Raw genomic sequence first — 25,206 nt, forward strand, 5'->3', positions numbered from 1 at the left:
GTCTCTCATCGTTTGGTAGTGTGGATCGTCCTAGACTTGAGGATGTCATCGAAAACTATGTCCTAGGGTTATACTTTAACTGTATAACTCTATTCGCCTGAAAATGGGGAGAACAATGTACTCTTGGATATAAGTTAAATACATAAGTATAGATAGACATGCTGAAAGGACTCATAATCCCCTACAAGGGATTAGTCATTCACAATAACCAGTAGGACTTGGATGTATAACACCTCACATTTCTAAATCATATATTAATATATTAAGGGATTAAAGGGAATGATTAGTGAAAATCCTAAAATTAAAGCCAAAATACAAAGGAAGGATAAAACAGTAATTAGCTAAACACGTAACCTTAGGAAGGTAAAATTGAGTAGGAGGTCTAAAATGATAAAACTAACCCTGGAAATGGATTCAGAACGAAAAGTTGAGTGGTTAGGCAAGTTTCTGAAAATTGGGTGAATGATGTTTTACCGGGTAAAAATATCGCGGTACAGTTGCACCGTAAAGCGTGCCGAATGAATTTTGAGCTCTAAGTTTGGATATAAGTTATAAATGGTACATAGGACTAGGAGATATGATTTTTGGTGAAAATTGATGGAAATGAGTGTGTTTGGGGAAGCGTGCCCACGATGCGCATAATCGCTTAAAACTGCGATTTCTCCGAACGACCGAAAAACTCCGGATTCATCTGATCATGGGCAATTAAAGGACAATGGTTAACGTTAAAAATTAGAGTTTCTAAATAGTTTATGAAATTATGGACGTTTAGTGGAATAGGCGAGAGATTTGAATTCGTTTGAAATCGCGTGAGGTGGCGATGGGGCCCACCTCACTTAAGTGACTTATGCCACTTGTCCTCCATCACTATTCACTAATCTTCTTCCCTTTTCTCTCTCTCAAAACCGTGCTTCTCCTCCCACCATAGCCAACTTTCTTCCAAATTTTTTTTTCTCATAACTCCCTCCATACTCACTCAAATTCAACAAAGTTTGTCACTAAAGTTGTTGGAAATTATCATCCAAACACAACCACGGTAGTCTTGAGTCTTGAAACTCGCTAGATTGGGAGAAAATCTCCAAAATCAGCCGTGACTGTGGTGGAGGATTTGGGGTTTTTGGTGTTGTATGTTCAAGCCACTGCTTGGGTATCACTTAGAGGAGTCTTTGGCCAAGCTTGTGAGTATATTTCAACACATTTCATTGGGTGAATCATGAATTTTAAATTTGGTGACCTGGAGTTGATTTGTATGAATTGATGTAGTTAGAGAGCTCAAATTGAAATTGTGTATTAGACAAATGTGGCTTAGAATGATGTTTTAGAGTGATTGATGTCATAAAAATTATTGATGAAATTGGATGATAGCTTGGAAAAATTTTGTATTGAGATGTCATGACTTTATGAAATTGATGTGTTAAATGATTGTGTAATTGATCTGTGGAGTTGTTGTATGAGTTAATTATAGGATTTTAAGGTGTGTGGAATTGTGGAATTAGATTGAATACCCTTTGGTTATGGGACTTGAATAGTTCAGCCAAGTGAAGGATTAGGGTTTGATGTTGTAAAATTGTGTAATTGATGTGGTGTGGTGTTAAATGGTATTTGGATGAGTTGAGTGTTAAGTTGATGTATTAGAAATTAAAGAAAAAAATGCTTGGAGTGTGTGTGTGCATTCGAACCTAGAATGGAATAATTGGAAAAATGGTGTAGTGATGGTGTAGGATGGAAAATGGGGCTTGAAATGGTGTTGGGGTAACCTTGGAATGCTAATGGAAAATTAAAATAAAATTAAGAAAAATATTTGGTAAAATTGGCCTATAGAGGCCGAACCTATGTTTTGGGGAGGGAGGAATTTTGGTGCTTTGGAATCTTGTTGATTTCACCTTGTATTGATGATCCTTGTGTGATCATTGTAGATTGCCTCCCTCGAAATTGAACTCGGAGCTTTGAGCTTGGTGGGTTGCCTTTGGTCCTTGACCAAAGGGATTTTGGTAAGTGATTATGAATTGATGCATGAATTCCTTTATAATCATGTATATGCATTGGTGAATGGAAGTTGAAATGGGAATGTCCTATGTGTAGGCATTTCTTGTGGTACCAAGCTTATGACGTATTGAATTGGAGATGTTAAGAAGGAGATTATTCAGGTAATCCTTTGGTACTGGGGTTTGATCCCCGTGTGTGCTCCACCATGCCTGTTAAGGGTAGTGGTTGGATGTGTATGTTGGTAATGTAGTATAACATGTTCATGCATTGTTTTATGTTTAGTGGTACATAGGATGTACCGAGTCTCTGGCCAGTAGACTGTTGCTTTCAGGAGTTACGGACTTCCACTAGATAGGTCTCCATGAGGGATTCCCAGTTGACCTGGGGTCGTGGTGTGTCATCCATAGAGGAGCACACTAGGAAGTCTCGTGGTGTGTCATCCAGTTGTTCTGGGATATGGAACCCGTAGGCTATATGCCGAGGCCACTAGGCCGGATGTTGCGTGGTATTGGCATCGACCATTCCAGCTTCATCGTATTTTATTCTCTATGCTTCCCTACTTCACTAAATTCCTTGCTTTATACTGTTTTGAATGTTGTATTATATTATGGATATGCATCGAAGTGAGCCATTGGGCGGAGTAATCTCCAGAACCTCTGGGTTACTGAGATATATTTGTATATCTCACTCCGTTTTGGAGACTTCATTTCAGGTAGTGGCAGTGGTGCTGGAGCGGCGGGCAAGAGGCTCGTATGATTAGCTTGGACATAGAGCCATTTTACATTTTGTGGCCATTGAGCCTAGGCTAGACTTAGGGCATGAACATTGTATGTGGAGTTAGGATTATGCATTGTATCATCGATGTTCATTTCATATTTTGTCTAAGTTTAGCTTATGTTTTGTATATTGATGTTGCTTCTTGAGGTTATTGTAATATTTGTAAAAAAGCTTGTAATTTGTAATTTGAGACATTGTGTAATACTGAAGCATGTTATGTGATGAAGGGGGAATAGGCCTATTCTAGGATATGAATTATGCTTTATGTTTCAAGGATGCATGTGTAAGAACCCGCACCGTTAATTAAGGAAATTAATTAAATAAAGATGAGAATTAGGAAATAATTCCATAATTGACCCTAATAATTATGAGAAGGCTTGAATAAATATAGAAAGTGATTAATAATGCTGAAAGTCGTTTTTCTGACGAAAAGTGCAGATACCGGTTCTGCTACTCGATATAAATGCGTACCGATGAAGTATCCCAGAAAATTATAATAAGTGCATGAATATTTTTAGAATAATATGTAGGACTTGTAAAACAAGTTTCAAGTCAAAATAATGAGAACTGGTGCCAGAACTGATACTGTCTATGTAAAAGCGCGTACCGAAAAGGTGCTGCGAAAAAAAAAATGACAAATCTTAGAAAAATAGCTAGATTCAGAATATAAAGTTTGGGATTAAAATGCTAAGCGTAGCTATTAGTGCTAATACTGTGTGTTTAAATTTAAGTGAGCTATAAATACTCACTTTGGCCCAAAACCCTAGGCCATATTCTAATCCTGCATGAGTCTCTTGCTGAAGCTCTCAATCAGCCACCCTCTCCTCCCTTAAAACTTGAGCTTTTCTCCATAGAAACTCCCCAAGGTCTCACCTTTTCTTTGACTCTTCCTCTTTGAAGTTGTAAACACTGTTTTGTTGAGCATTGTGAGGGAGTATGGTGTAGCCTTCTGTGTGTGAGCTGCTGCCTTTGGGGTGGTTTGTTGGCTGAGTTGTTGAGTCTTTTGGAGGAAGCCTTTTCTTTCCTTTGGAGGCTTCAAGAAGTCATGTTGATGGAGAAATGTCAAAGCTTGTTGTTAATTTTTGTAGTCTTGTAGTGGCTGAACCTTGGTGCTGTGTAGAGGACCCCTTTTGTGTCTCATTTTCGGAGTTTTGGAGCCTTGGAGGTATACATGATCACCTCTTTGTCATTTTGATGTTTTAAGCTTGTTTAATCGGTTAAAAAGTAAAACTTGGATCATTTGAGTAAAGAAATGTGTTTCTGAGTTCTTAACAAGTTAATGAACATCTGTTTATGGAGTCATTGGACTCCAAATCTCGTTTGGACCCTTAAAAATGGGATTATGCAGTTGGCAGTTCGTACTTCTGCATTCTGATGGATAAGTATTTGAATACTTTTCGGGTAGTATTCGAATACTTGTCCTCTGGTAGTCGGATACTCCTTGCAGGAGTATTGGGATACTTTTCTGGGAAGAAAAATATTCGGATACCTTGAAGAAGTATTCAAATACTGGATAGTATTCGAATACTTGGGTATTTGGTATTCGGATACTGTGGTATTCAGATACTGGGGAAAAGTATTCGGATATTTTGTGGTATTTGAATACTTAAGTGAAAGTATTCGGATACTTTCTGGAGACAAGGAGTATTCGAATACTCATCGTGGAGTATTCGTATACCTCCTGCAGAAACAGCACGAAATGACTTAAAATGAGTAAGAAAGCCTTAATCACTTAATGTAATCTTGAGCATTGATTATTGATGATTAATTACGGTATGAACAGATTGTAATTGTGTTGTTTGTGGGCCTTGAGATTGTGTGGACTCTTGGCTTGGATAGTTAGCTTGCAAGGTAAGCTTTCGTTTCCTCGGTTTAGTCATTGTTGGTTCCACCATACCCCATGGGGGAATGGTTTATATGCATGATGTTTTTTCATGCTTTGATGATTGGAATGCTTTTGAACTGTTAAGTGTAAGGGCCTCATAATATGCATGTGTTGTTCCATCTAGACGGAAAACTTGAGTATGTGGCGTCATACAATAGGGTGATTCTGTGGGTGGGTGCAAGTGGCGTCTTGCACTGATTGTAGGAAATAGACGTATATCCTGCATTTCTCTGGCCAGTAGAATATCTTGACACACATAACATGGTTATCTGTTGCATTACACTGACTTTGGAACTTATACTATATACCTGCTTTTTGAATTTATATTGCAAATGTAAGTGAGCTTGGGGTGTAATATTCTTGAGGACCCCTTATCTTACTGAGATTTCTGTTTAGAGATCTCACCCCACGTTTGGGGCACATATTTCAGGTTCAGGTAATGCAGGGGTTGATTCCTCTAGTGGCATGAGGCCAGAGCTTAGCTGATATTGTTGTTTACATGATGATATATTTGGATGCTGGATTATGCCTGTTGCTATTTTGCTGTTAGCTTTATGATTATGTGGTTGTTGTTGTTAAGACTGCTGTTGGGCTTTGTTGCCTTTTTGGTGAGCATGGAGATTGTCCCGCCATATTGATTGATTATGTCTTAGTTTAATTTTTAGTATTAATAATGTATCAGGATTATGTCCGGACTACGTGTTGTAGTTTCGTGGCTTAGATACTCACCGTTATTTATATATTGATGTATTTCAGTTAGCTTTCTTTTGCAATTTTCATACAGGCGATGTTTTTGTAAATGAATTAAGTAATTCAACTTGGTAATGATAATGACATCATAATTGAAAAGAAAAGGTTACTCCGCATTTTTAAATTAAGTGTGGCTTAATACGATGACATGTTAACAAACCGGGTATACACGGGGTGTTACAACATGCAAATGGATATTGTGATTGAAATTAGTTTAACTTTGAAAAAGTAAGCAATGATTATGTATATTGATCAAATTGAATATAAATTGTGAAGGTTTGTAAGAGCACCAAGGCATTGTTGGTCCTTGAGTGCTACCCATGTCTATTAGGTACCATTTGAGGTTAGTTATGCACTTTTGCAAAAGTGAGATTTATTGGAAAAGTAAAGGAAACTCTGGCAAAATTTTTAGAAATTGGCAGATTTTGAGTGAACTTTGGGAGAGCATATCTCCCTCCACAAAAGTACAATAGGGATGTGCCATACACCTTTTTAAATATTGAGATGTCAACTACCTTGTGTCAAAATTTGAGGTCCATAGGAATTAAAAGCAGCCCTGTAGAGGCCAGAGAGCACGAACTGCTCAAAACGCCCCTGCACATGGGGCTGTCTCTGATAGTTTTTGGGAAAATTATTACCGCTTATTTTCTTGGTCATGTTAGGTGCATGATATGTAAAATTGAAGCTTGAGGTGTCTAGTTTACTGTATAAATCTGAGAGCAATTGGTGGAGTGGATTTTCTAGAATTGTTGATGGAGTGAGGGCTGTTTGGAGCCCTGTTTGGGGTTGGCTGGTAGATTTGTTTGTCCAACTTCAAACAGTGATAACCGGAGCAAACGAGAACTATATGACTCATGCGATAGCTTGTTAGAAAGATAATTAAGTGTAGAATAACATACTAAAAGATGATAGGTTCGCGGCATGCGAATTTCTGGCAATGTCCAGTATACCGAACCATGTTCGGATAGGTAGAAAACGTAAAAGTGAGATTTAAGCTAAGTGGATTTATGGGAACCCTCAGTGACTTGAGAGAAGTGTTTTATGACATCTAGGAATTTTATAGTATTATTTCGCAATGAGTTTATAGTTACGGTCACAGCTTTTATTTATTACGCTTTATTATTGTTTTAAATGCTCGCATAATAAAAAGGAAAAAGTTTACTCGTATTTTTATAACTGAATTATTGTGATTGTAACTGCACCTAATATCATAACTAATGTTAACAATACTGGTACGTAACGGGCTGTTACAGGATGACTTCTAGTTGACTTGGGAATATATGCATTAGTAAGCGATCATGAGGAGTCATGATTCATCTTAGAGCCAATAGAAGACAATTCCTAGTTATGTGAAAAGGTACATTTAGTCAATCAAGAGAGATGACACTCCATCCTTGCTCTCGACTAAATTGAACGATGATGTGAGGGATGATGTCGACCTTATATCCATATTAGAAAGGTAAATCACTTGATCAACTCGATTACCTCTTGGGCTGCAGAGCATTACTAGTGTCTTATGTGGTTATTAAATAGATTAGGCTTGTTAAATGAGTTTAATTGGTTCAAATTTATTTACGTTAGTGACTAATTGGGTGACGTGAGTCATTGAGCTCACGCAAATTAAATAACCAGGTTTATAAAAAATTTGTAGTAAAATGGAACAATCTAGATCGTCTTTCAAGGAAATTACAAAGGTCCAAGTTTATTTTTGAATGTTTGATTCAAAGTTCTTTTAACATCCATATAACAAGATTGCACAAACAACATGCATGTCATAAAACATCAAAATTATCCCCCATAATCTACTATTCAACAAGTCAAAACCAACCCAGTAATACTATTGGACAATATTTTTTAATTAGAAAAAAAAGACAACAAATTGTTAAATACGTTACCCTTTTGAGGAGAAAGGACTAACCTTTTCCATGATTTGATTATCACTTTATTGAAGTCTCTTTTCCCTTCAAATTAGTAGCTTCTAATTCAATCTCTTAATTCCTAACATAACACGATTTCAGCAGAAAGATACACGAATTTTCTAGCTCCCAAAAGATGATTTATTCAACTTCTTATATGATTCTGCTGAAGGAAAGGAGCACAAGGAGGATGGTAATGAGGTGATACTTAGAACATTTTTGGATCCTCTCTTTTTTAAGCTAGAAGCTACTTATAAGCTAAAGCTAAAAAACAGAGCTTAAAAAAAAGCTAAAAGCTTATTGGTGATTACATAAAAACTTTAGCTTAAAAGCACACATTTCAAGAGATCTCTCTCTCTCTCTCTCTCTCTCCATCTCTATAACTCTTCATTTAAAAAAAAAACCACACAATTCAAGAAAAATTGATAAGAACTTAAAAAATAGCTCCTCCTATGTGCTTTTGGCTTTTAGCTTTTTTCTTCATTTAAAAAAGAGCTTTTCATCATAAGAGCTTTTCTCAAAACCTGCTTGACCCATCTTCTGCTTATAAGTAGTTTCTAGCTTAAAAAAGAGATGATCCAAACAGGCACTTAGTCTTATCGTTGAGTGAAGGTTGAAGAGCTTGAAAAGGGAGGAAGATTTTGGTTGCTATTTGATAAGTAGAAGAAACTTGGAAGAAGAAAATGAGTGCGTATGTGAGTAAATGAGTCAAGTAGCTTGTTAGGGGCCTATAACATGGCGTGACTCATTTTAAAAATAGTACACGCTTGAACTCATTAAAATGTCTCTTCATAAATCAAGTCATGACCCTATTTTAAAAGACCTGACATCTAAGCTTCTAGGCTTGACCTTATTTTTTAATGAAACGAGATATTGTTATTATTATTTATCTTTTATAACCCTCATCCTATGAATTTGGTTATTATTATTAATAAAATGTTTTGTTATTATTATTATCTTTTCTGGTTTAATAAAACAATCGATTTCTTGCTCTCTCTTTTTTTTAATATTTTGTTTATGTGGCTATATTATTATATATGTATTAGGAATTCGATGGCTATAATATTTTTCTTCTTGTTGAGTGAGATTATGCAATAAATCAGTGAGTGGATATTTCTTTGTTTTGAAATTTAACTAAGTTTTCCACATCCTTATGTTGTAGTTAAATTGTCAATATTTTGAGCCATCAACTTCAACACACAAGAAGTAATGCAATCATAACATAAAATTTACATAGTACAATATGTCCTTTTTGAAGCCTTAATAGGTTAGGTCAAGCCTTATGTTATAAAGATAAATCCGACCAGTTTTAAAATTAAACTTGTATCAGACTAATAAGTCACCATGTTTGAAATATTTTACATATTTCTAACTTACTTAAGCTAAAGTCTGGTCGACCTAGTTCATTTACACCCCTAAATATGAGAGTGATAAGGGATTATCTTCTTGAAGAGAAATAGGGTGATTTAGATTATAATTTAAGGGTGTGCAAAAGAACCAAAAAAACTGAACTGAACTGCATTTAAAAAGAAGTTAGTTTTTCAAAACCAATTCTTAAACTAAACTTGTTTATGAACCAAACAGATTTAAAAAACAATGAACCATATTATTTTTTTCTTTTTATCTTATTATTTTCTTTTTCTTTTTTTTTCTCTGTATTTTTCTTCCTTATGTATTTTGTTCCTACTTTTATCTTTATTTTTATTTCTTTTGTTTTTTTATTTTTATTTTTCTCTTATTATTTTTCTCTCATATTTTTACTTTCTTTTATTTTTAATTATTATTTTTCTTCAAATTTGAATTAGTTTTATATTTTTTATTTTTCTTAAATATTTTCATATTTTTTGTTAGGATTTAGAATTGGTTCAAAAATCAGTTTTAGGAGTGTGCAAAAGAACCACAAAATAACTCTACACTTAAAAAAATTAATTTTAAAAACCAGTTCTTGAACTTTAGTAAAATTTTTTCTCTTTTTTTCATTTCCTTTTCTTTTTCCTTCTCTAATTCTCTTCACTTATTTATTTATTTACTGTTTTCTAGTTTAGAACTGTTATAGTTCAGAATAGTTTCAACTCGAATTGGTTCCAAATCGATCGAAACGAACTGAATCATTTTTGAACTAAACTCGTTTCAAATCGAACCAAATCGGTTTGGGATAAAAAAAAATTGGTTCTTTAAATCTGTCTTCAAAAAATTCAGTTTAATTTGACTCATTACCCACCGTGGTCTACAAGTATGGGAGGAGATATGGTTGGTTTGAATCATGTTTTTTTATTTATAAAAAAAACATCAAATGATGATTTTGCCCTTTCATAAAAGAAGGCTAGTCACTTGAGCAAGGGCAATGAGAAAGTTTTATTACTTCATTTTTTAATCCTGAACACACTTAGGGTGTGTTTGGTACAAGTTTTTGTTGAAGATACCTAGGCAAATGGAAATCGTATTTTTATATGTCCATATTTGGTGCCAGGTTTTAAAAAATTTTGCTAGAAAAATTATTTTCCCAGTATTTGCTTTTTGTGTGTAAAAAATATTGTTAAATAAAACTACCTACAAGGTGGTATTTGCCGATAACAGGGGAAATCCAAAAAGGACAGCAAATAAGAAGACCAAAATGACCCTGGAAAAATTATTCAGCAAACTAAAACCATATTTTCCTATTTTATTTTACTCAATGTATAACACCTCACATTTCTAAATTATATATAAAATATTAAACATGGATTAAATGGAAGGATTAGTGAAAATCCTAGAAATTAGGTCAAAATACAAAGGAAGGGTAAAACGGTAATTAGCCAACACGCAACCCTAGGAAGATAAAAATTGAGTAGAAGGTCTCAAATGATAAAAATAATCCTGAAAATGGATTCAGAACGAAAAATTGAGTAGTTAGGCAAGTTTCAGAAAATTCAGTGAATAATGTTTTTATCGGGTAAAAATATCGCGATACAGTTGCACCGTAAAATGTGTCGATTGAGTTTTGAGCTCTAGGTTTTGAGTAAAAGTTATAAATGGTATATTTGACTAGGAAATATGATTTCTGATGAAAATTGACAGAAATTAGTGAGTTTGGGGAAGCGTGCCAACGACGCGCGTAAGAGCTTAAAACTGCGATTTCTCCGAACGACCGAAAAACTCTGGATCCATTTGATCAAGGACAACTAAAGGACAATGGTTAATGTTAAAAATTAAAGTTTCTAAATAGTTTATGAAATTATGGACGTTTAGTGGAATAGGCGGGAGATTTGAATTAATTTGAATCGCGTGAGGTGGCGGTGGGACCCACCCCACTTAAGTGACCTTTAAACACATGGCATGGGTCACTATTCATCATCTTTTTCTCCTTTCTCTCTCATCAAAACTGTGCTCCCTCCCTCCTCCATGGAAATTTGCTTTCAAATCTTCTTCTTCTCTTAACTTCATCGATTCTTAACCGAATCAGACGATTCTTGTCTTGAAATTCGATGGAAATCACCACCCGAACCCGTTCCACCGATTAGTTTTCCTTGAAACCCTCTCATTTGAGAGATAATGGGCAAAACCAGCCACGAATTTCTTGAGAAATTTTGTGATTTTTGAGTTGTTTGCTCAAGCCATTGCTTGAGGATCAATTGGGGGATCCTTATGACATAATTGTGGGTAAGTTTCAACACCTCTCATGGATTGATTTGAAAATTTATTTTCATGAACCCTAAAGGGACTTTTGTTGATTTGTGTTGTTAGAGAGCTCAAATGGAAAATATTTGTACTTGAATGTGTCTTAGAATGATGTGTAGGAGCCATAAATGCAATAAAAATTATTGGTGAAAAATATGATTTTTAACTTAGAAAATTTTGAGGATGCCATGACTTTGTGTTTTGGAATTGTGTTAGGATTGTGTAATTGGGTTGTTGTATGGTTGTATGATGATATAATAGGATTGTATAAGGTGTGGAATAGTTAAAATTGATTGAAAGTCTCTTGGAGTACACCATTGTGGAATTCGGCCATTTAGGGAAAAGAAAAGAAATGATGTTGTTGAAGTTACTTGGATGATGTATTATGTGTTGAATGGTAATTAGATGAGTTGTGTGGTGGTTGGAAGGTTGGAAAACAATTGAAAAAATGTTTGGTAGTGTTGAGTGGTTGATTGGACCTACAGCAAAATATTAGTCAAAACGACGTTTGAATGACGTAAAATGAAAAGTGGCACTTGATATGGCCTTTTGGTAACCTAAGAATGCCTAAGAAAATGAGAAAGAAAATTTAGAAAAATAAAATGTAAAATAACACTTGTGAGGCCGAATCTACATGGTGTAGGGGAAATTTTTTGACGTTTTCGTATTCTGATAGAATTGCCGTGTATTGATGATTCGTACATGGTTGTTGTAGGTTGCCGTACATAGATTTGAACCCTGAACCGTGAGTTCGGTGGATTGCCCTTGGTCCTGGACCAAGTGGGATTGAGGTAAGTAATTGGAACCATGCTTGTGTAATTGATAACTTGCATGTGTTGTATGAATTTTAAGTAATTGGGAATGTCCTCTGTGTAGGCATTTCTGCTATATAAAGAGCTCGGAGAATATATTATTGGGAGCTAAGTGACAAGGACTAAACAGGTAACCTCTTGGTACTGGGGCTTGATCCCCTTGTGTGTTCCACAATGCCCGTTGAGGGTGATGGTAGAAAATGTATGTAAGCAATGTAGAATAACATGATCATTCATTTAGTATGTATGTTGGTACATAGGATGTACCGAGTCTCTGGCCAGTAGATAGTTTGCCTTCGGGCGTTTCAGACTTCCACTGGATAGGTCTCCGAGAGGGAGTTTTAGTTGACCTAGGGTCGTGGTGTGTGATCCGGATAGGAGCACACTAGGAAGTCTCGGGTGTATATGGATGGAGGGTGCCTCGGTTGGATGTTCTAGGAACACGCCTTGGTTGAGACCCGTAGGCTTATATGCCGAGCCATTAGGTAGGACGTTGCGTGGTATTGGTAGCGACCATTCCAGCTTCGTCATATTTTGTATCCCTATGTTCCCCAATTTCTCTAAATCCCTTGCTATATCCCCTTTTTTTAAGATGTTATTTTGTATTATTTATATGCATCGAAGTGAGCCATTGGGCGGAGTTTTCTCCAGAACCTCTGGGTTACTGAGATATATTCGTATATCTCACCCCGTCTTGGGGGCTTTATTTCAGGAGGTAGCAGTGGCGCTGGAGCGGCAGGAAAGAAGCCCGTAAGATGATTAGCCGGAGTATCATTAGTATTTTGCATTTTGATGGCCATTGAGCCTAGGCTAGACTTAGGGCATGAACATTGTATATGTTGTTAGGATGAGATTTGTGTCATATTTGTTCATGCTATTTTTGCCTAAGTCTAGATAAATGTAGTTTATGACATTTGGAGACTTATGAATTATGTTGTAATTTGGATAATTGTAAATATTGTAATTGGATCTTGTGTAATGTAAAGCATATGAAATATGGTGAAAGGGCAATAGGCCTATTTTAGGATTATGATTATGTGTATGATTAGCAAATGCATGCAATTGGACCTTGATGATTGAAACGTGTTAAGTATTAATAAAGAAAGCAATGTGATACGTATTGTATAAATAAAATAAACTGTGATGGGTTGTAAGTGCCCCAAGGCATTGTTGGTCCTTGTGTGTGCCACCCAATGATTATTAGGTACATTTGAGTTCCTAGATCACATTAGCAAATTTGGAGATTTTTGTAAAAACAACGGAAACTCTGGCAAAATTTCCAAAAATTGGCATAATTTAGGTGAACTTCGGGAGATCATATCTCCTTCCACAAGGGTCCGATAGGGACATTCCATACACCATTTTGAAGCTTATGATGTCCTCTATCTTGTGGTATAATTTGGTAAAATTATGGGTTGGACGTCAGCCTGGAGAGGGCAGAGAGTGCAGACTGCCCATTTGCTCACTACACATGTGGCAGTTCTGGACCGGTTTTGGAAAATTTATTTCCGTTTCGTTTCTTAGTCAGATTAAGTATATGATATATCAAATTGAAGCTTGAGGTGTCTAGTTTGTTGTATAAAAATTTGAGAGCAATTGGTTGAGTTAATTTGCTGCAGTAATTCGTAGAGAGAGGGATGTTTGGAGCTGTTTTGGGGTTGGTTGGCAGTTTTGCTTGTCCAACTTCAAACGGCGATATCCGGAGCAAACGAGCTCTAAATAACTCATGTGATAGCTTCCTAGAAAGGTAATTGAGTGTAGAATAACATATCAAAATATGGGAGGCTTGTTGTATGCGTTTTATCCGCAGAAAATTAAAGACCGAACCATGTTCGGATAGGTAGAAAACGTAAAGGTGAGAAATTAGCTAAGTGAGTTTATGGAAACCCCTTAGGGGCGTTTGGTTCAGGAAATTTTTTTGGAATAGTAAGGAAATGAGATAGATAGAGAAATGATTGGAAAGATAGATAAAGTGAGATAGGTAGAAAAATGTAAACAAAAGTTGTTTGGTGGGGAAAAACTTTACTGGGAAAATTAGGTAGCTTTATGAAATCAACAGTGCATTAAAAGCCAGATAACCGGTTTTTCAAAAAATCCCACCTTCAAATTGGGTTTCTAAACAGTGTGGATATCTATGTTTCTCATAAATCCAGACAAATTGGATAGATGGATTTTTGGTGAAAAACGTTGAAACAAACATGGTGTTTCTAAAAGCCATACTTGAGAAAGATAGATATCCGCTGAAAAACTCCCAACCAAACACCACCTTAGTGACTTGTAGTAAGTAAAATAAGTTATAAAAGTAGTTTAAATAAGTATTCCACAAAGATTTTACAGTTACTGTCACAACTTTTAATTATTACGTTTTTTATTGTTTTAAATACTCGCGTAATAACGAAAAAAGTTTATTCGCATTTTTTATAAATGAATTGTTGTGATTGTAACTGCGCTTAATATCATAATTAATATAAACAATACCGATGTACAACGAGTTGTTACACAATGGTTGTTGTGGTAATTTAATCATATTTTTCCACCTAGCTTTATTCTACCTTGAACCAAACATAAACTTAGCAAACTAAAACTAATTTTCCTGGTAATATTTCGGCCTACCAAACAACTTTTTTAAAATTTTTCTACCAAATTCAGTTTCCCACCATACTTCTAGTAATTATATTTTTCTGTTAAATTTTTTTTTCTCCTGTATCAAACGCTCTCTTAAGAGAAATTACACTAATTGACTACACATACAGAAGTTAATTTTCTTTTTCTTAATTTACGGTTATTACAGTTTGCCTATCAATTTTTTATTTATTTATATAAAAGTAATGGAAAGTTATAATTATTATTATTTTTTTCTTACTATTAAATCTTATCTGTTAATTTTCGTTATATAATTTTTCGAGGAGGCCAAAATCTTTATTGAATAACAATAAATGACACAGAATTTGTTATTCTTAATCAAAGATATCCATTTTGAGTCGTAAAAATGAAGAAAATTACGTTGAGAGTTACCTCCAATATGATTTGATAGTAGTCTTCGAATCGGATTAAACTGATTTAGATAAAAAAAAAAAAAAGAATTAAATTGTAAAATCTACTCTTAAAAAAAATTATAGAGATCAAAACACAAATGAATAAAAATTGTAAGACTAAAATTTATCTTAAACTAAAGTTTTTAAAAGTGTAAGTACTCGTTACAACCTTTTAAACTATTGAATAAAATCATATAGAATAATTTGATTTTATAATTGATTTTATGTTGTTACTCGAATAAAAAAATTAAATCCAAAAATCTTTGAAAACTGTGTAGTTTTTTCTTAAAAAAAAATTAATAAAAAAGAGAAAAATAAGAATAACATGTCTTGTGAAGAACAGACTCCTCCAGGGCACGAAAGATAGCTCTGATGCTCTTTTCATTTATTTTTTCTGTTCCTCCGCCGAAAACAACCACCAACCACCGTAAAATAAACGCCGGCGACAAATAGGTCCTTCAGTCTTTCATTTTTTTGGTTTAACTTTCTCTGTATCTTCGTTCACTTCCTTTGCGTATTCTTCTTCTGATAGATTATACTTTTTTCAATTTGTAGTTGTCTCTTTCAACTTTCATCTGTTACATGCATTACTTGTAGTTTTCCCCCGTTAAAATGTGACTGCTCTCAAACTAGATGTAGATACATACCACGTGTTTGTGAAAATGTTGCATCAGTGACTGGGACCTAAGGAGTAGTTTTCGACGTTATATGCTTTATGCCCACCATATGTTTGTTTTAATACCTCTTGTAATGTTGTTGATCACACTCATGACAAAGTGATTGTAGAAATTTTTTGTCACATGCGTATTGGCTTAAGATGTTCCTGTTGTTGGTCAGATGTTGTTCGTTCTTGTGTATTTTTAATTTGAAAGATCCTTTGATGTTGTTTCTATTTTGTGTAATTTAATTCAATGTGAGTTCAGGTTTGTACTTGTTTATTGTTTGAAATTATTGATGGTTGGTCGAGTTTTACACTCCGTGTAAGTTTTATCTTGTCAAACTGATTCTGTTTAGACATGGCTCATCACTGGTTGATCTTGCATGTGTATTTTGGTAACCTGGAGGCCTCAGGCACTAGGCTAAAATGAGTAAAAATAAGAGAATGTAGTACTACATGATATGAGTGTTGCAAAAATTTGCTTCCTGCATGTCAAAGTCACAGCATTGCGTGTAGTAAGTGCTGGAAATGTTTATCTGCATAATAAAGCCATGGTTGTGCATATTATAAGTGCTGGAAAAATTGTTCTCTGCATAAGAAAGTTGTGGTACTGCATGTAACAAGTGTTGGAAATTATTATTTGCCTAACGTAGTCATGGTACTGCATAAAATTGCTCACTGCATCATAAGGTCATAAGACTGCACATAACAAGAGCTGGAAAGTTATGGTCTGCATAATTTGAATTTTCCAAGTCCACTTGCTAATAGATTTTCTGTTTCAAAGGGGCAATGTCCTGCATAAACTTTCTGGTTGAAATTTGGAGTTAAAATAGGAGCTGAAACAACTACTACACTTTCTGATATTTGAATTATGTCTAACTATTCTTATTCCATTCTACAGGAGAAAGATCGTAATCATGGTGCAGTGGCAGAGACACATTTTCCCAATTCTTCGTCGCATTCATAAGGGAGTGGACCACACCAATCATTCAGCTTCAAACCTTGTAATTTCTCGCTTAGGCTCCTCCTTTTCACAAGGTTAGGAATTTTCTGTTTATGTTGCGATATTTTCAGTTTTTTGTTCACAAGTTAGTGAAGTTTGTAAGAGTTCATTAACAAAAACCTTTCTTTGGTATTATAGGTCAATTGCAGAGGGCTTACACAACAACTTTGCCCAGTATCTCAAGGCCTATTTATCACTATTTACGACATCAGGTAAAATTGTGTTTGGATTGCACCATCATATGTAAGGTAAAGTTAAGACATCTTCTCCACTCCAACAATGGGAAGGAGGGCATTTCATGTATACCAAAATGGATTTTATATCACCATGTGTGTTTCAGGCCTTTATGTAGTAATAGTAACCCAATGAAAATTCACCCATTTTTACAAATTAATCACCAAGGTGGTCTCCTTTAGACTGAGTGAGATTCTGACTGATACTATTACGGAGAACCAAAGTGTCTCTGTTCACAGTAGGCAGATTTTGGATGCAGCTCTTGTGACCAAAGAGAGCGTTGTCAATGTTCTCAATCTCGTTGACATCTTTTGAGTATACGCAGGCTAAAGATTTTAATCAGAATAAAAGTGGTTTGGTAGGAATTAATATGTCAAAAGATGAGTGTGGTTCCTTTGCTTCTATGGCTGGTTGTCAAATCCTTCAATGACCTTTTGTTTACTGGGGTATTCCTTTTGGAGGAATAAGAGAAAATGATAGAAAGAGAGAGAAAGAGGAAAGGAATAGAGAGAGAAGAAAAGTGATCTGAATATTTTCTATACTTCCACACTAGTCAAAGTATGATACACGTGGCTCCATATAGAGCTGAAAAACACTGATGACACATCAGTTGATTGGCGACAACTACTTGAACTGATCTGAGATAAAGATCAAGTACACCCACTATTACAGTAAGCTTACTAATTGCCTGTTTGGGAGCTCTTATTTTTTGCTTCTCTTCTCCTTATAAACAAAAGCTTAGCCAAACATAATTTTATAAAAGCTCTTATTATAAAAGGAGCTTTTTTTTATAATGAAGAAAAAAGCTAAAAGCTCCTAAGAGGAGCTTTTTTTAAGATGTATGTAAGCTTTTTTAAATTCTCATATTTATTTTCCAATTATGCCCTTATACTAAATTTTTATTTATGAATTTTATCATTTACCCTTGTAATCTACCCTAATAACAAATCATTTCATCTCCCTCCCTTCAAAACCCTAAGAAGAATTTTATACAATTATCAAACAACTTTTAGCTTTTTTTTTAAGCTTTTTTTTTAACTCTACTTAAAAGTAGCTTTTAGCTCCAAAAAAGATGTCTCAAACAGGCTCTAAGACTAGTTTAGGAGAAAGTCCATTATTGGTATTACCAAAATACCCCTCTACTAATAGTAACACAATTGAAGCATTTTATATGCTAATAAGGAAACCCAAAGGCTCTTTATTTTTGGGCTCTTGTGATTCAAAAGGTTTTAAATGTTTGGATAATTGGAAAGGAGCTTCTCTTTTGGTGGTCAAATTACACTCATTCAGTATTGTTTGACAAGCATTCCCCTTTACTATCTTTCTCTGGTTGTGCGGCATAGAGATTTTAGAAAATTATGTGGGACTTCCACTAGTTTGGTGTTGTTGAGTCAAGGATCATTTGGTAGTTTTGGAAATGTTAGATATAAAACCATTCACGAGCCTTCATCTAATAGCTTAAGGCTTAAGCTTTTAGGATATTTGATCATTGATACAGTATCGAAGCCTCTGTGATCAAGTGATCTAGAGTTTGATCCTTGTCAGCCCTATTCTTCTAAATTAAAGTTAAATTTTAGAACAATGTTGGGTGGCTTGAGCTCTGTTCACGCTTCAAGCCAAAAGGGTTCTTTTGCGAGGAGGGGACATGTTAGATAAAAAAAGTCCTGGAGCCTTCTCCTAATAGCATAAGCTTTTTGGGTAGTCATTGACTGGAAACTTGTTGTAGGCTGAAAAGTAAAGCAGGTTTGGGTTTGGGTAACTTACTAGCTAAATACATTGCTTTTGGTAGGTACATGATTATGGCAATTTCCTCAAGAGCCTTCTTCCTTATGGCTTCAGGTGATCTGCAACAAGTATGGTTTGAATCAGAATGGGTGGAATGCCAATCCGGGCACACTGTTACTCATAGAAGACCTTGGAAATTTATTTCACATTATTATTATACTTTGTTTCCTTAAAATTGGGAGATTCTTCTCAAATAAGATTTTGAGAAGATATTTGGGTAGGTGGCATCTCATTGAGGCATTTCCGTGCCCCTATTGTGTTTCTTCTTTATATAACGCACTGGTCCATAATTTTTTGTTTTCATTAGGGTGACTATATTTCCTGGCACTTTCACTTTTTTGGGGGATTTTAATCATAGGAAAACTCAAGACTTGGGATCTCTCCTCATAGAAAATATCAATCTTTCATCTATTTGGGGTAGGAGAAGTTGGACTCTTGAACTTTGTAGTGGTTACTATAGTAAGTTGTTCTTTCATTTCTTGACTCATTCTCGTAATAGAGAGAAGTCAGTCATTGATAAATTTATTACGAAATCCAATGTTCCTTCTAAGGCAGTCTCTTTTGGCTGGACAACAGTATTGAATGGGATAAATGTAGTTGCAGATTTGGATATCTAAAACAGCCATCTCCCTTGATATTTGTGTTATGTGCATGACCAATTCTGAATTAGATATACATTTGTTTTTTTACATTCTGATGAACCTCTAAATCATGGGCCTTCGATTCATGTATACTGTAGAAAGGAGAGGGGGAATGGGGATAGATTGGGCATTGAGCTGGGAAGTCTAGTGGAGGAGGTTTTGATGCAAGAGAAAGTTGGCTCTAACTGAATAGACGCTTGACAGCAGGGAATTGGTATATAGGGTGCTGGAATCATGGAAGTGAATGTGAATATGAAGGGAATGGTGAGTAGTGTTTTTTTTTCCCTTGGGGTCGGACCATTTGGGTAATCAAAGTAGCTAAAGCCATAGGGCGGAGAAAGCATTCTTGCTTCTCTGATAGCTTCTTTCTTTTCTGTCATACTTTCATACTCATTTCTATATTTCAGTTTATCCACTCTACTTGGACAGTTGGGCTTTGCTCCTAGTTGTTTCCTTCTATCTGTCTTGCTGTTATATCAGCTCCTATCTCATTGTCTGACTGCTAATTTCTTGTAGAATAGGCTGTTTGGTGTTTCTGGTGAATATTGGCTTTGTCCTAACTCCTAACTCCGTATAGACCTTTAGGCAGTAAGGTATAAAGGGTATGGAAGAAGAAAAGAGGTTAAGATTTTGTAAGACTGCTGTGCTCGCTGTTTTGTGGTGCATATGGTTGAAGAGGAATGCTTGGATTTTCCAAGGTGCTTTGATGTTTGCAGAATTGTTTTGGGAAAGAAAAAGGCATTTGGCTTCTCTTTGGTGCTTGGCACCGCTTTGTTTAAGGGTGTTGCCATTTCAAATTTGCATAGAGATTAGATTGCCATTATGCTGGGTTATTATCAAGTTCTGTTTTGCTGGTTCTTTCTAATTTTCTCTTATAGTGGTTTTCTTATGGAGGATATCTTGTACTCCTCTCTTTGTATATATCTTCTTTCTTAATGAATATCTTTTTCCATCAACAAAAAAATCACCTTCATAATGATTCTTCTGGTTGCTTGCGAAATTGTGGTGATTTGTTTTCTTGGACATGTTGATCATACTCGTTATGTTTTGAAATTCACACAGACAAGATTGTTCAGATTTCTTCCAACTCATTAAGCTACAACCTAGTGGCATACTGAGCTAGTGTTATGATTATTATAATTTTATATCTCAGTATGGACTTCTTTTTGTTACTGATCATACATTCCCTTTTCTTAACTTCATGTTTTGTATTTTATTACTTGAGTAATTTCAGGGAATTTCAAGTTCTACCCAGTTGCTCGTAGATTTATCCGAGAAAACAGCTGTTTCATCACCGTTAGTCCCAGTTTCATTTTTGGGTAGTACAAAAGGTGAAGACCAGAAGCAGAAAGCTGTTACTAAGCCAGAAAAAGTTCAAGCAATATTAAAGGGAATAAAGCAGGTTTGAGATGCCTTATCTCATCATTGTTCATGATTGATTGCTTTTGATTTTCTTATATGCACGATTTGGATGTAAGTGCTTAACATTCAAGCTTACATTAAGAGCATGTTTGATAAACCTGAAAATTTCAGCACTGATATTTCAGTCCTGGAAAATTAAATATTGAATGTATTTTGTTTGAAAAGATTTTAATTTTAAGTGCTGAAAATTAAATTAAAGAAAACTATTAGCATTCAGTATAATAAAACATGGCAACACCAGAGGAATTATTTTCATTTAATTATTTAGATTGGGAAATGATTGTTAACAGATTTACTCACAGATTCAAAAGTAAAATTGTAAACAGAGACAATTTATATATATACATATATATATATATATATATATATATATATATATCTCAACCAACAGCATCAATTACAAGTAAACACCAACACTAAAACAGTATTAATCCATGATTCTCCCTAATTACAGACCACAAAACAGATTGCAAAATAATGGAAAGAAAGATAGGTTCAGAGGAGTTGGAGAGCCCCTGATCTCTCCCAAAGAGCCTAAGTCCCAGTTGTCCAAAAAGATATTCGTTCAGCTCCTTCATTCCTTCTTTTATTCACACACTGCTCTAACCGTTTGCTGAGTCAGCATTAGCTGATAAGTTTGTTACACTATTATCCTAGGGTGCATCTCTTGCAAGGCTGATAGGGTGAGGTTCCCTGTAGCGTTGTCTATGATAAGTCTTTATTTTGGGAGGGGTTGTATCAGATTGCTGCCTTGTTCATTCAGTGACTGCCCATGTGCTGAATTTGTTCATCATTTTTCACTTAAAACAAATTCTTTTTAGTTTTTTGTATTCATCATTCAGTGGGAAAAATATTCAGTGGTCCGGCCTCTATTTCTCCCTCTCTCTCCTCTCTTCTCTCTCCTCTCTCCTCACATTCTCTCTCTCTCTCTCCTCCCGGTGCATGTTTCCGGGAGCGCTGAATATTCTCTCCATTCAGTGACTGCCTTGCTCCTAACACTCCCTGCATTCCCTGCCAGCTGTGCAGGATGGTTACCCATGCTCCCTGCTATTCTCACACACTTCAGCCTCAGAAACTGACATGTTTCCATTGTTACCCTTCTACCACTTTCTAATATACATGTTTTTAATAGGATGGTGGCTAATACATTCTCAATTAATTTTCAGTCTTATATCATTTCAATTCATCCTGAAGTCAAATTAGCAAACAAGCCTTAATTTTTGAAATGCTTTATTTCATATTCCGTTCATGATTATGTGCAATTCTGATATAACTATTTATAATTCAATCTTGCACTAATTTTTGAAATGTTGCAATACATATACTGTTCATGATAGATTGTTTTCCAATTCGATGTAGGTGCTTAAAATTTGATCTTGCGCTAATTTTTTAACTTCCTTAGCACCTGCATTGTTTATGGCTAATTGGTTGGTTTTTGTTAGGATCCCTCTATTTAGGAAAATAGGTTAGAAGAAATAAGGATGGGCTCAAGCTCAATGATCTAGTTGGGTAGGCCTTGTTAGTAATAGTAATTAGAGACTTAGAATTAATTGATATTGTTAGATATATTAGATATAGTTTACTACCTGATATTAATTTATATCATTAGAAATATTAGATAGTGTTACCTGATATTAATTTATATTTTTAGATATAGTAGATAGGGTTACTTGTTATTAATCGATAGGGTTAGATATAACAGATAGAGTTACTTGATTTAAGGGGATATTATTTCATGATTTGGTAGGATACTCCTCTATGTCCGCATTAGGATAAAAGGAAATAGAGGGCAGAGAGGGAGGCACGGCGAGATTAGAATTGAGTTGTGGGGGAGAGACCAGTTCTATCAGTTTCTTACACGATTCAGATGTGAAATTCAATGTTACACTTATTTTTGTTATGTGGTTTGGTGTTATCCTTGAGTGAGCATTTATTTAATTTAATGTAACCTGCTAATCACATTTCTAGTATGCGTGTTAAAGTGGATACAACAAGAAGTATCACCACAGGCATATTTAGCATAGCGATAATGTGAAAATTGAAAAAATATGTTTTGTTGCATTTATGTGGTGCCCCTGCCTACTTGTTAAGAAACTATGTGTTATTTTAATCGGCGTGTAACAACTTTTGCTGACGTGCAGATATCTAATTTTCTAGCAATTGAAATGCCTCCCTTAGGTCTTGATTGCTCTGGAAAGTGTCATAAATTATGGTTTAAGATTCAAGGGTCTGATTCATATCTACTGGTTGCAATTTTTACATACCTTATTTTCAACCTTATTTTAGAGTCCAAAGAAGGTCAACTTGGTTGCTGCTTTGGTGCGTGGTATGCTTGTTAAAGATGCATTGATGCAGTTGCAAGTAACAATTAAGCGAGCTGCAAAAACTGCATATCAGGTAATAATACCAAGTATTTTTCATTGTCACCTCGATGGACAAGACTGTAAAAGCAATATATTTAATTGCTTTATAAATTTTTCTAGGGTATGCGTTAGATTTTGTTACTCTTTTTTCTCCTCCATTTTTGCCTCCCTCCCAACCCCTTCTCATTTTTGTGGTTGATCTCAAGTACCTGGGTTTCAAAGAGGTATTCTAGATTTTTATACTAGGATAATGTCATGATAATGAGGAAGAAGGAATTGGACATGCACAAGATTCGTTTTCTAATTTCATGATTATTTTCCTTATATCACCAATATCTAATATATGGGGTCCTTCCTCTTCCATGCTCTTTGCTGGTATATTATTTTAATATACAGACAAGAATGTGTGATAGTTTAAATTTGAGGTATGCTCGATTTCAATGGAGGAGGAAGGTTCCTCCTCGATTGCCTTTTATAGGAAAAGCAAAAGTGAAAGCATAGTTTTTAAAGATTCTATATATTGCAGGTTATTCATTCAGCCCGAGCAAATGCCTCTCATAATCATGGGTTGGATCCGGATCGTCTCATTGTTGGTAATATTTTTAAGTTCGTAGTAATTAATAGAAATAAAATTCATAATTATTGGATTGCCTTCGTCTCTACCTTCATTAGTCGGGGTTTAATGGGGAATGATTTTCTTTTCTTTTCAAATATTAGAAATAAAGTTGTTTTATAAGAGGACGAGTATGGAGCAGTGGTAAAACTGCTCCCTTGTGATTAAAAAGTCATGGGTTAGAATTTGCGAAAGAACCTCCTTGTAAATATGCAAGAGTAAGGTTACGCACAAGTATTGCCTTCACTCCATCATTGTTAGTCTGAGTTTGATGGGGAATGGTTTGTTTGTTTGAGAAATAAAATTGTTTTATCTCTGCTGATGCTGCATTCCTTTTTGTTATAGCCGAAGCATTTGTTGGAAAGGGATATTTTAAAAAGAGAATTTCCTACCATGGCAAAGGAAAAGCTGGGCTCAAAATCAGACCAGAATGCAGGCTAACAGTTGTCGTAAGAGAGATAACCCCTGAAGAAGAGGCAGAGATTGCTAGGCTTAGGGTCCACAACTTCAAGAAGCTTACTAAGAGGGAGAAACAACTTGTGCCTCATCAGCTTATTGAGACCACTCCTTTTTGGGGTCGCAAAAGCAAATCTAGTGGTCAAAACTAGAGTGCTGCAGGTGCCTGAGCCTTGCTTAATTGCAAGTTTCCATGGTTCAGTTAATGGTTATGGAATTTATTATGTTACAGATATTTTTTGTGCATCACTTCCTATGATATAAACAGTTGAGTCGCCCCGAGAGTAATTCTAATTACCTAGCTTATGTATCGAGAAATTTTTCTGCCCCATGTTGCAAATAATAAAATTTTGTACTGAACCATTTTCCGTATTATTCTCTTTTATTAGCTATTTTTCCTTCCAACAATGAATGATATGATGAGTCCTGCCAGAAGCATGAATCTCTTCTCATTTTCAAGGGAAGTATGATCCAATGGTTATTTATTTATTTTTTAGAGATAAGGGTATTCTTGCTTCTTTTTTTGTTTGTGTTTTAATTATTTAGTGTTTGGAGCGCTGCTTTTATTAGGAATGCATATGACAAAGTTACCTTTGATTATGTATGTCAAATGTACAATACATGAAACAACAACAGAATGATACGAGCTTTAGATTGTAATTAGGATCGGTATGCATACTCAAAAGACTTGCAACCAGTTATTAACATTTAATTAGTGAAGAAAATTGTCTTGAAACAGTCGACTCATGATTTTAATACAGATAGAATTCGAATTAAAATAGTCCGATTTTCAATAAACAAATAAGAGAATTAAAAAAAATTATTAACATCTAGGTAGCGAAGATCTATACCTTCAATTCATGTGTCCAAAAATATATAGATATATATTTAGACCTGACTTTTTACTTTCAAATTATGAACCTACAAGGATTCTGACAGAGGGTGGTGACTGTATTGGTGGTAGTTTGGAGCTGTTAGAACTTTGCTGTTTTATGTTTAGCGTGCATTTATGATTATAAGGGCTCGTTTGGTGGACATGATAGGATAAGGGTAGGATATGATATGGGGTTGATAAGCCTATATGATATCCTATGTTTGATGAGCACCTGATTAGTAATCTGATAAGATTATGTAGAAGGAGAAAGGAGAAAGGAGAAAGAAAAAATAAAATATAATGTAATAAATACAAATATGTTGGGTAGCGTGAGAAATA

At 35.0% G+C, this 25,206-nt stretch overlaps 1 protein-coding gene across 1 annotated transcript; it reads left to right on the top strand.

Annotated features, from left to right (window-relative positions):
* The first annotated feature begins 15,133 nt into the window (after positions 1-15,133).
* On the top strand, positions 15,134-24,359 carry LOC133303326 (uncharacterized). The gene is made up of 7 exons (XM_061503217.1): positions 15,134-15,271; positions 16,378-16,514; positions 16,618-16,691; positions 20,374-20,541; positions 22,848-22,958; positions 23,451-23,517; positions 23,883-24,359. Exons 2-7 carry the CDS (start codon positions 16,394-16,396, stop codon positions 24,143-24,145), a joined length of 804 nt encoding a protein of 267 aa, XP_061359201.1. The 5' UTR covers positions 15,134-15,271; positions 16,378-16,393; the 3' UTR covers positions 24,146-24,359.
* Positions 24,360-25,206: the final 847 nt, after the last annotated feature.

Source organism: Gastrolobium bilobum, unplaced genomic scaffold (assembly GCF_033153095.1).
Source record: "Gastrolobium bilobum isolate Gb01-03AN ecotype WA unplaced genomic scaffold, APGP_CSIRO_Gbil_v1 utg3921, whole genome shotgun sequence".
Taxonomy (NCBI): Eukaryota; Viridiplantae; Streptophyta; class Magnoliopsida; order Fabales; family Fabaceae; genus Gastrolobium; species Gastrolobium bilobum.